The sequence below is a fragment of the Lepisosteus platostomus genome, chromosome 2, assembly GCF_059453375.1.
Source record: "Lepisosteus platostomus isolate fLepPlt1 chromosome 2, fLepPlt1.hap1, whole genome shotgun sequence".
NCBI lineage: Eukaryota > Metazoa > Chordata > Actinopteri > Semionotiformes > Lepisosteidae > Lepisosteus > Lepisosteus platostomus.
The window spans coordinates 32,427,260-32,438,401 of record NC_142612.1 but is presented as its reverse complement, the minus strand read 5'-3'; the positions used below and the strand labels follow the sequence as shown (position 1 = coordinate 32,438,401).

The following is an 11,142-nucleotide window of genomic DNA, read 5'->3' as shown; positions in this document are numbered from 1 at the left end:
TACAGTATTATGAATAGGATTTTTTCCGAGAAAAAAATACATTAAGAAATCAAAAACTCATATAATCGTTTTTGCTACAACATAGTTGTATATAGGCTCAATTGAACAAGAAGGATCCTTAAGTAGCTGGATAAAAGTCCTCGATATCTATTAACATTTCTCTCTTATATTAAAAGAGGCAACTACTACGTGTGCTTCGCAGACGTTTAAATTATCCGTATTTTTCGATATTCTTCCATCTATCTACCTAATTCACAGCTCCCTCCGAGATGACGTACTCACCCCACATATTCTACGTTCACGTCGCGTCGGGCGTGTTTACAGTACAGCTCGGGAATAGGAAGTGATGACGGGACAATGAATACGGGTTAGGCTGGGGGACAGGTAAAACGCACTGCAGATTTAAATTGAATTATGTTGGTCTGTGGGACACGTTAACCGCAATGAAGGTTTTAATTTAAATTGGTTTATTTTCAGTCCAGCCGATCGTTTAAAGAATTTACGTAATTGTGATTAGAAAAAAGACGTCACGTTGAGTTTACTTCATTGATATACTGTCCAAATGCACTTTGCCGATAGCTAGTGGTTGTCCTACTTGTGCTGTATGTACTCACGGCGATGATTTTGTATCCAGACACGTTATGTGTAAGGCTTACTAATGAAAAAGATACCCGCCGCTTGAACTTTATCATTACGGCCTCGGGGAGACAGAATGTTATGAGAGTTAATGGCCACGGTGTCACTTCTGCAGGAATTAAACACAACCTCGATCTAGAGCGAAAACAATGGTAACACAGTGACAGATGTTTCAGTTATATCGAATAACTGCTGCAATTCCACTTTGAGATGTTGTACCTCACTGAGCTCTTCTGCAGTGTCAAATAGATTTTTCATTGCAGTCCTTCAGAGAGTTTTTAGTTCTAAAGTCCTATTACATTTTTGTTAGTACTGCTGGGCGTGTATAATAACTTTCAAATGCAGTGTGTAGCCAAAGACTTATACAAAAACGTACAGTATACTTTAAAGAATGGGTTACATTCTTACTACTACATGCAGAAGAGTTTGAAACTGTACAGGTAGAGTCAAAATGAAACATTCTCTATTTCAGGAAAGCAGACTGTAATGATAATAATAATAATAACATCACTTTATTAACCCTTTAGAGTTTCTTGCATTAGGAATTATCTTTTCACATACCCCAGCTTGCTCTCCATGAGACATACAGATAGGGAGAGAGCCTGGTGTCAGAGCACAGGGTCTGCCATTGTACAGCGCCCCTGGAGCAGTTGGGGTTAAGGGCCTTGCTCAGGAGCCCAACAGGGTAGGATTCCTCTGCCAGCTGCAGGATATGAACCAGCAACCTTCCAGCCACCGGTGCAGAGCCTTAGCCACAGAGCCACCGCTTCCAGTGTGAAAAGTAAAATGTAGAAGGATAGACATGGAATCAGTAGAGAATGAAAAGCAGTAAGTTCACACAGTCTGTGCTTGAATGCCAAATGCCAAATATTGCCACCAAAAAACATGACTGTGCTTCAGCAACAGTATTCTGGGCAGAGCGAGAGTGAAGATGAACAGGTTTCCTGCCTGCTTCTGTCTTCTGGTGACTCTGCTCATCAGAAGATCATGGTGACCTCACCTCTAGCCAGCAGGAAGTGAACCAAGATGACCTTGAGGTGTTGGAGATGGGCGGAGCTTTCTTTTTGATGAGTGCAGGAGTCCATTCCAGCCATGTTATTTCAATTCATGACTTTATTCCATTGCTACATATTTAGAGTAGTAGGTGCTTTATTTAAGAATATATTAACACTGGAACCTGTTGTGATTCCTGGGTTCATGCACCTGTTATTTCACATGGTGCACCCCTGTGTAAGTTCACTAGAACTTTAGTGTATAATGTCTTTCACTGGGAGTGGAAAAAATCACTTGTACTTTTTTTTTACCTTTTTCATTGTTCACCTTATCTAGAGCTTTACTCTCAATGCAGGGCTATACTATAGAGCGTATGTCCTCAAACCAGTCCTGTTGATTTGGAGTCTGGCAAGATGGAATTCAAATTGAGTTTGACATAATTCAAAACTACAGCTGTTCTATATACTGTTCTGTTCTATGTTCTATATGCTTATGATACTTCTTTTGCTTGATGGTTTCAGATGAGGACTTACTGTTCATTATAATGCAAAAAATGCAGTTTATAGTTTAAAATATTTAGGTCTATCTATTTAGTATGTCTAATACTAATTCTACATTTTTAGCAAATGTATGCTTAACGAGTTAAGCTAATTTACACCAGAGGCTTGAGAAAAAGTGAAGAGGCAAAACTGCCTGTTAATGTGAAGAATGATCACAGTGTGGAGCAGTTGCCGGGAATCTGGACTTGTAACTGGAAGGTTATGGGTTCGAATTCCAGGTGAAACACTGCTGTTCATCCCATGAGCAAGGTACTTCCTCTGAATTACTCCACTAAAACACCCAGCTGTATAAAAATGGCTGCAAATGTAAGTTGCTTTGGATGGAAGCAACAGCCAAATACAGGAAGTGAACATCCCAAACCACCTGTGAATGTTTTTGGGTTGCTTGAGTCTGGAACAAGCTACCCAGCCATGTTGGTGAAGCCAGTGCTTGGCCTCCTTCAAGGAATGGCCATATAAGATCCCTGGATCTATTAACTACTAATTACCCCAGAGGCTAGTTGGGTTGAATGACTTTCTCTCATTTGTTACCTTTCTTATGTTCTTGGCACAGCAACAGAGATATGGTGATCAATTAGCCACTGTAGCTGTTGCATGAGTATAATGGCCACATGCCTTCCTCTTGCTAAGAGTGTGTTGTTATGTCCCAGCATTCCGCTGTCCGAATCAGATGCCATGGCTCCCCAGTGCTCCTCCTGCCCCTGGCTGTGGTCCCGGGCCTGTGCCTACACCGTGGTCTTGGGCGCTGGTTTTGTTACCCTGGGCACGAGCCGTATCCTCCTGCTGAAATTGTCTGCCAACGCAGGTACGCACGCCAAGAACCTCAGCACCACACGCCGCACGCGTGCCGTCTCGCTGCCTCTCTCGCCATGCCTAATGTGCGGCCCCAACGAGTTTCTCTTTGTTCCGCAGAAGACAAGTACGACTACCTCCCTGCGTCTGTCAATCTGTGCGCCGAGGGGGTCAAGCTGGTCTTCTGCCTGGGGATGGCGCTGCGCGTCATGATCCAAGGTGAGCTCCCATAGACGGAGGCACACAGCCCATTGAGTGCAGTGGCCTCGACCCTGATTCAACCCTGGAAGCAGGCTCGTGATTTTGATTTGAAAATTGGCAAGAACTCTTTAGGTTGTAGCTAGTTTTATATATAGCTTTTATCTAAACTTTTTATTCCGATGTGAATGTTACTGGAGCCATCTGAGTGAAATACCTTGCTCAAGAGTACAAAGCAATGTCTTCACAGGGATGCCCCACCATCAGTAAAAACACATTAGTTAGAGAGAACTATAATATGAAGTGTGTTCGTAGTTACTGTGTTGAGTCCTACACTACTGCTTGAAAGCAATTTGTCCCAACTTCTTTATTTTAAAAAGCAATCCATTACACAACTCACGTGTTACGTGATTATATACGTATGTGCCTATTTTTAATGTAGTGCTGAAGTACTTAAATACCAGCTGATCTAAAAATAAATTGAAATTAAACCACCCCTTTGGTTTAATGTTGACCTGTAAAATTCTACTTCTTAACCAAATGGCCATATGTGGGATTGGATTTTAGTTAGTGAAGTTTTAAGCTACTACCTTGGATTGTGCAAGAAATTTAATGCATTTTAACCATTGGACAAAAACAGTTGTGGTTTAGTAATGCGTTTTGCTTGCTTTCAGAGGGTAATTCGTACAAAGACTGGGGCTGCTCCTCCTGTGGAGATTTCCTTTATTTCATGAAGTGGTCAGTGCCCGCATTCCTCTACTTCATTGACAACCTCATCATCTTCTATGTGTTGTCCTATCTCCAGCCTGTAAGTTATTTTAAACACTGTTACAATACAATGATTGCAAAGAAAACAAAAAAAAATGTTGAAAACGGTATAATAGTGATTGCGCCCCATAACACTCTGAAATCAGCTAGAAATGGAATTTAAGGTGATGCATGTGGACATTCTTGTTGTCCAGCTATTGGTGATTGGTTCAGTAAGCCTATGTCTGTCAGCTCAACTAGGGCACTCAAACTTGTTTTCCAGACGGTAACAAGATCCTGTAATGGGAAAAATGGGAAATTCTTATTAAGTTTTAAGTTTTGTTCAGTGAAGGAATCTGCCGTTCTTTTTTTCTAAATTGTGTTTCCACAAGTTATTGTACATAAATGTGGTATATCTGTACGATTTTATATGATTTATAACTTGTTTTTTCTGTAAGTAATTTATCGAACAAGGGTAATATTTATAGTTATTATTTATTATAGGCAAGAGTGCAAAGGTGGCAGCTGAGAACAGGAGACACTTCTTTACACAAAGGGTTGTGGGAGTATGGAATAAACGTCTCAGCCATGTGATTGAAGCTGATACCTCAACTTAATTCAGGAAAAAACTGGTCCTGGGATCAATTCACTACTATACACAGGATAGCTGGGCTGAAGAGGAAGCTGAAAGGCTTCCTCTTATGTAACCATTCTTGTGTACTGTGATGATGGAGGAACTGTATTTAGACTTTAAGCATACTACTTTAGCGTCATTTAATGTCTGGATGTGTGAAATGGAAAAAAATGTGATGCAGAGAGGTAGCTGAAAATGGTCTTGTTTTTTTCCAGGCCATGGCAGTGTTATTTTCCAACTTCGTCATCATAACTACAGCTGTCCTATTCCGGCTTGTACTTAAGTAAGTATCACAGCATTAAGGGCATTTAGTGTAGCTGAGTCAGTGCTGCGTGCATTTTCAAGCAAAGATTTATTTCATTATAAAAAGAGCCCGTGAAGCAGGTATGTTGATGTAGATTGGAGACTCTTTTGTAACACCCTCCCAGGATCTTCCCAGGATGAGCAAAGGAAACAGACACATATGATCTGAAACTGAACTACGGTGGACTGAGAGATGTAGTATTTTTTCAGCGAATGCTGTTTGTGTGGAAGGCTGGAAATCTTCAGCCTGTGATACTTGTATGAAAATTATAATATGAAATGCTTTTATCGACTGACCCAAAATAATGTTTTTATTTCGCACACAGTAAACCTCTGCAGTTAAAGCAGTCATGTTCCTAGGACCATCGTTGTTCCTGTTAGTGAAATGTGTTTCCATTTGGACAGCGTCCATGAAAGCCTCTGTTTTCACCTGAGTGGCTTTCAGTGTTTGGAAGATTAAAGACATTACGGGATGTGGTTGCCCTGTTTGGAAAAAATGACAGAAGCTGAAGGCTCGAGAAGTTATTTTTTTGTATCCTACCGTAAATCCGCTACCATAATATTTAGGGAAGGTCTGACACGATGCCAACCATAGAAAATGATCCTTCAAAATCAAGTTGATGTCCTTGAAACAGAGATTATACTGTACATCCAGCAGGAAGTGGAGCAGTCACAATCCCCTGTATCTGTTGGCTTGATCTCATGCATCAGTGCAGGTGGCAGTACAGAAGGCAGCTCTTTTATACCATGGTTGTGGACATGCTGTGAGAAAAATATAACATGCTTTTGTGAGAGGGTTTCTCATTTAAATACAGCAGGCTTTACAGTGTTGTGTCTCCATCATAGCACGATCCGGATGCGTTTAGTTCCGTCTGTGATCTGTGTGGCTGAAGTTCTGACCCGTTCGTGCAGTGGATCGGTCTTCTCTGATTCTCTGGCTTGTCCTCTTGTGTAGGAGGCGTTCGTCCTGGACGCAGTGGGCGTCTCTCGTCATCCTCTTCCTGTCCATCGTGGCCCTGACGAGAGCGACCGGGGGAAGCCAGCACGGCGCGGCGGTGCACGGGCTGCACCCCAGCCACCTCTCCTCGCCTTCAAACAGCTGCTCGCACCTGGTGCAGCTGGAGGCGGAGCGCCGGAACTCCTCCACCTGGGTGGGGGTGTTTCCCAGCATGCCTTGGGATGGGGAGGTGATCAGGAAGCTGAACAGCTTCGGCCTGGGTTACGTCCTGCTCCTCCTGCAGTGCTTCGTGTCCTCCTTGGCCAACATCTACAATGAGAAGATCCTGAAGGAAGGGGACCAGATCACGGAAAGCATCTTTGTGCAGAACAGCAAGCTGTACGTGTTTGGGGTAGTGTTCAACAGCCTGACGTTGGTCCTGCATTCGGAATATCGCTCCCGCACGCTGCACTGCGGCTTCTTCCATGGCCACAACGCCTACTCCCTGGCCCTCATCTTCGTCACGGCCGCCCTGGGGCTGTCGGTGGCCTTCATCCTCAAGTTCCGGGACAACATGTTCCACGTGCTCACGGGCCAGATCACGACCGTGCTCGTCACCGCCTTCTCGCTCTTCGAGCTGGACTTCCGGCCTTCTCCAGATTTCTTCCTGCAGGCCCCTGTGGTGCTGCTGGCCATCTTCATCTACAATGCCAGCAGGACCCGCGACCTCGACTACACCTTGCAGCAGGAGAAGCTCAGGGTCGTCAATGGGGAGATCTTCGAGAGGTCAAGAGGGGTAAGGGCACAGAGCCACAGCAGGCTGACAGCCAGGGATCTGTGATCTGTGAATCAAGGAGGTGGACTGGTCAAAGGGATTGTTCCTAGAAGGTTCAGTGCCTGTCTGTTCCCCCGAGCACAACTTTCTCATGCTCCATTCTTTGGATGTAGAATTGAGTTTACAGTAGTCACGATTATCTGACCTTTGCTGATCCGAAATTCTATTTTATCCGGCATAGCCAATCACCATAGTGTACAGTATATACCGTACACTGTGCGTGCGTGTGCATAATATTTTGCCCAATCCGATGCTCTTCTGTCTCTCGTGTGTCACGTACTGCCGTTGACGTAGCTTCGCCTGCTGATTGCGCGCTCGTGATGATTATTTTCCTGTTGTACTTTCGAAGTGGCACTAGTTAAGGTTGAACAACAAGAGGAGGCGACTGCTACTGATGTCATGTTACTAAGACGCTGGCGAGACAGTGCCGCAAGGAAGAGAAGCACATCTGGGAAACAGATTCCAATCACTCAGTTTTTAAAAAAATAAAAACTTAACAGTAGTTCTGTACTCTGTTATTTTAGTATTGCAGTAGATTAATAAACCAGATTCCATACTTAGACTGCGCTTCCATTAATCTATGATTTGTCTCTTCAGTTTCCGTATTATCCGACATTTTCAATTATCCGACATACTATCTTTCCCGTTTAGGTTGGATAATCGTGATTCTACTGTATTATCTTCTTTCACTTGAACCTCTAATCTGTTTTAAATTCATGAAGTTTATTCTATCAGAAACGCATTAGCCTTTTGTAAATCAGAAATTTTCTAAGAGAAAGGTTAAGCAAAATATTAAGTTAGAACTAGGAACAAATTGGTTGGTGGCTTTTGCTTTGCAGTCTTCCATTTGTTTTGAGCAGAAATTGACTTTTTGGGCTTTTTCTCTTCTGAGATTCACACATCATGGCTAACTCGCCTCTGAACAAAGTTCTGTGTTTTGACCTAGTTGCAAACACTAAAAATCACATTTGAGGAGCACAGGACTGGCGAAATAAAAATAATAAATGATAAGATGATTGATTTTAAAGGTGCTTCAGGATATCAGAGTTTTGTTTTTTAAAACTAAACATTTTTTATTGAAGTTATTTAATGTGAGTTTTTAAAGTTAATTTTAAATGTTGCCTTTTGCTGCCAAGCCTCCTGATAAATATAATTACAAATCCAGTGATTCTTACAGTACGTTCATGTTTTTACTGTTCCAAGAGTATGTGTTGTTCGCCTAGCTTCTGCCTCATAAACGTGAACACAAACATGAATTTATAAAACTTCTGATGTTTCACACCTGTCTGAAAGAAATTCATTTGCTTTGCTAATTGAATATATATTTACACCAGATTTTAGTTATTACGTGATGAGGGGTAATGTCTTCTGTCACCATGCTTTTCAATTGTCTTGTGCTCATTTAAGCAGCTCCTTGGTCTGTTTTTGTAACTCCTAGATTGTGCGTCAGATTCTCCACGTAGCTCAGGGGTGACTCTGGGAAAAGTATGTTTGGGCATTGAGAAAATCAGAATTGATTGTACCACATGTTTATTCTTTGTGATTTCACTATGTGGTATAGCCCCGATTGCTGGTGCCCTTCAGATCTTCTCTTGTTGCAGTTGTTTTGACTTGTGCTGTCCTGCAGGGGGCACCACTGCACTGTATTTCAACCGCGGTAGGATGTCCAAAATGTGAGTCAGTTTGTCCATGAGGTGGTGTTTGCAAGTCTTGGCCTTGTTAAATCCCAGTCTGCACGTGCACAATCAGGCCTCCCGAAATTTCCCCTTTAATGCAATCAGTGAGTAAAGTGGTTCTCTCACTCCTCTCCCCCGATCAGCTGTGCAGTGGGGCTGCTCTTCAGTGGTGGGTGAAGTGGGTCCTCTCCTGTCTGTGATGAAAAGCACCGTACCAGTGTAGGCAATCGCTGTTGCAACGAGTGAAGATAACCCTGATCTAAATACTCCCTGCTTGGAGTAATAAAGCAGTTTTTTCTGAAAGGAAACATTCTGGGGAAAATTAAACTGTCTCACAATTTGGGGTAGGTGACGGCTCACATTCTAATTCATTCTGGCATGCGTTTGATAATAAAAATGAGCTGTTCTGAATAGGATTAATGACTGAACACATTCACTGATAAATTACACAACACCCCTTTTGCCATGATGAGTACAGACCAGGTAGCCTTTTAAAAATATTTCAGTGGATCGCTGAGCTTGAAGAAAGATCTGGAACTTAATCCAAGACACATTCGTGTTGGAGTTTGTGAAAGAAGACTTGAGAGAATGCCCTAAAAGCTAATCATTTTGTGCCATTTATAGGTTTTTATTTCTTTCTTCTTCTAGGATGGTGAAGAACTGGAGAGGTTAACCAAACCAAACACAGACAGTGAGTCCGAAGAAGAGTCTTTCTGAGATTCCCAAGAGAAATACATCCTCTTCTGGCAGGCAAAACATTTGTCGTCCTGTTGTTGCATGGGACATAACAAGAACACATAATAATAAATGCTTGTCAAAGAAACGTCTCTGTGAAGCCAGTATTGTGGTAGAATTGAAAAATTCCAATGTGAAAAATAAACTCAGGATTTTATAGATTGTGGACGTCTGATCTGAAGTATCCCTCATTAATAAAATAATGACATACAGTAGCATTAGGATTAGAATGGGACTAAAAGTATAATAGTATATTTGTATATGTACTATACTTACTTATGTACTGGAAATATATAAAGGTATTCATACATAAGTGTTTTGGATATGCTTTTAGAGGAAGAAAGCAAGGGTTTTACAATACTGTTGTTTATGTTGGAAGTGACAGAGCATTTGACGCTGCTGGAAATATTGAAAATATGGAATTTAAATTTTCCGTAAGTGCTGTGCACGTGAGCCTATAGAAGGTCTGAATCAGCTGGACCGTTGACATCCACTTTGTATCTATGCAGAATTGCAGGGATTCTTTGCTAAAATTCCCGATCTCTTTCTTTACAAATCACAAAGCACCCAAAATTCTGTATTTGCCAGTTTTTCACTAAGTGCTATCTGAACTGTGGTTGCTTGAAAGCACAAAAAACTTAAAGTGGGCTTATTTTGTTTTTTATTTGGTTGCTTGAGTGAGGATTACTAAGTCTCCAAACAGTAACATTGAAAAAGAATGGAAATAATTCAGGGAGCTGACACTAGCTACAGTAACTAAAAGTACAGTATCATGTAAGGAAATGTAACTGAGGAACTTAGTTGTTATGGTGGAGCAGTGGTTAGGATTCGGTGCTTTCAACTGTACAGCCGGGGTTTGGTTCCCAAACTCTGGGTGTATGTGTAAGTGCATTTAAAACCACAAACAGGATGCACGTCTTTACACAAGGAGCTGTGGGAGTATGCAACAAGCTATACTGCCGTCTTATCAAAGTTGATAAACCTGGCGTCTGTTAAGGAACAGTTGGATGAGATCCGAATGGCCCCCTCTAGTTTGTAACCATTTTCTGTTCTATGTTTTTTTAACCAACTGCATTTGTTGTGAAATAAGAGAGAAAGCCAGAAGAGGCTGTTGCCACGCTTCACAGTGTACAAACAGAGCTGCCTTTATGGAGAGGAAACGAAAGGAGAGGTGCTTCTGTGGAGGTCTTTCTGTGAATTTCAGGGCCAAGCCTCTGGAGTAATTTTTCCTGCTGATCCCCTGGTGATCTGAAATATTTATTAGGGAAAAAGCTATTTCTAATTGTAATTTTTAATGTTTTGTTGGTGTGAACTAGGTTATGTTTTTTATTAAAGAACTCAAGTTTCATTCAGTGCTGCTTATGCTGAATATGTCATATGTACATTACAGTATATTTAATTATAAGTGCTTTATTAGGCATATAGAGAAACAATGCTTGTTACTTAAACAGCCACAAGAATGTCCTGTTTCCCTCAAAATTAGCTTTATTTGTTAAATGAGTTCCCTTGTGTTTATTTTCCTGGAGCAAATAACATTGCTAATTTGTGAAATTGCTAAATGTTTTTACATTTTTTATTAAATGTGTCGTCACTAGCTATATGCAAAGTTTTGGAATGAATGCAACTGTGAAAAGAAAAGCAATGAAAATTCAGGCTCATTAAAATTAACAGCATTAACTCTTGGTTATCTGAAAAGTGTGAATATGACATTACAGTTGATCATATCTTCTTTCCAGATCAAAATAAGCTTTTCAAAATGCCTACCAAGTCTTGGAGGGGGTGACTTGTGATTCTGCAATTCATGCAGAACAGTGGTACTATTAAATAAAAAAGTCCCTAATGACTCTTGATTTATCAAGTGGCTTGTTTTCCTTTTACAAATTCAATCGCAAAGACGCACCCAACTTAATTTACTTCTGTAGCAGAGTGAAAATGGCCAACAAAAGTGATAGTGATAGTTTTGGCCACTCTGTCTTCTAGTTTTCATTACAGCCTGGACTCTTTTTGGCTTGATTGGAATCAACTGTTTTTTTTAATCGGTCTATATTACCACAATTCTATATTACCACAATTTGTTTTGGGAAAAAAATCAACTG

General features: G+C 41.3%; 1 protein-coding gene across 2 annotated transcripts; it reads left to right on the top strand.

Moving 5' to 3' along the window:
• The first annotated feature begins 293 nt into the window (after positions 1-293).
• Positions 294-9,134, top strand: slc35a5 (solute carrier family 35 member A5). Of its 2 annotated transcripts, none has more exons than XM_088605632.1 (7): positions 294-384; positions 2,840-2,994; positions 3,102-3,200; positions 3,854-3,987; positions 4,776-4,843; positions 5,819-6,596; positions 8,960-9,134. In XM_088605632.1, exons 2-7 carry the CDS (start codon positions 2,865-2,867, stop codon positions 9,026-9,028), a joined length of 1,278 nt encoding a protein of 425 aa, XP_088461758.1. In that variant the 5' UTR covers positions 294-384; positions 2,840-2,864; the 3' UTR covers positions 9,029-9,134. The 2 variants fall into 2 exon arrangements, with proteins under 2 accessions (XP_088461758.1, XP_088461749.1); XM_088605623.1 differs by lacking the exon at positions 294-384 and adding an exon at positions 399-1,464.
• The last annotated feature ends 2,008 nt before the right edge of the window (positions 9,135-11,142 follow it).

What these genes read in the sequence shown, in the direction of transcription:
- slc35a5 (XM_088605623.1), top strand. Translation starts at nt 1,439, where the DNA reads ATGGAATCAGTAGAGAATGAAAAGCA. An exon ending in GCTGCGCGTCATGATCCAAG is followed by an intron (nt 3,201 to 3,853) that starts GTGAGCTCCCAT and finishes GCTTGCTTTCAG; the next exon opens with AGGGTAATTCGTACAAAGAC. An exon ending in TGTTGTCCTATCTCCAGCCT is followed by an intron (nt 3,988 to 4,775) that starts GTAAGTTATTTT and finishes GTTTTTTTCCAG; the next exon opens with GCCATGGCAGTGTTATTTTC.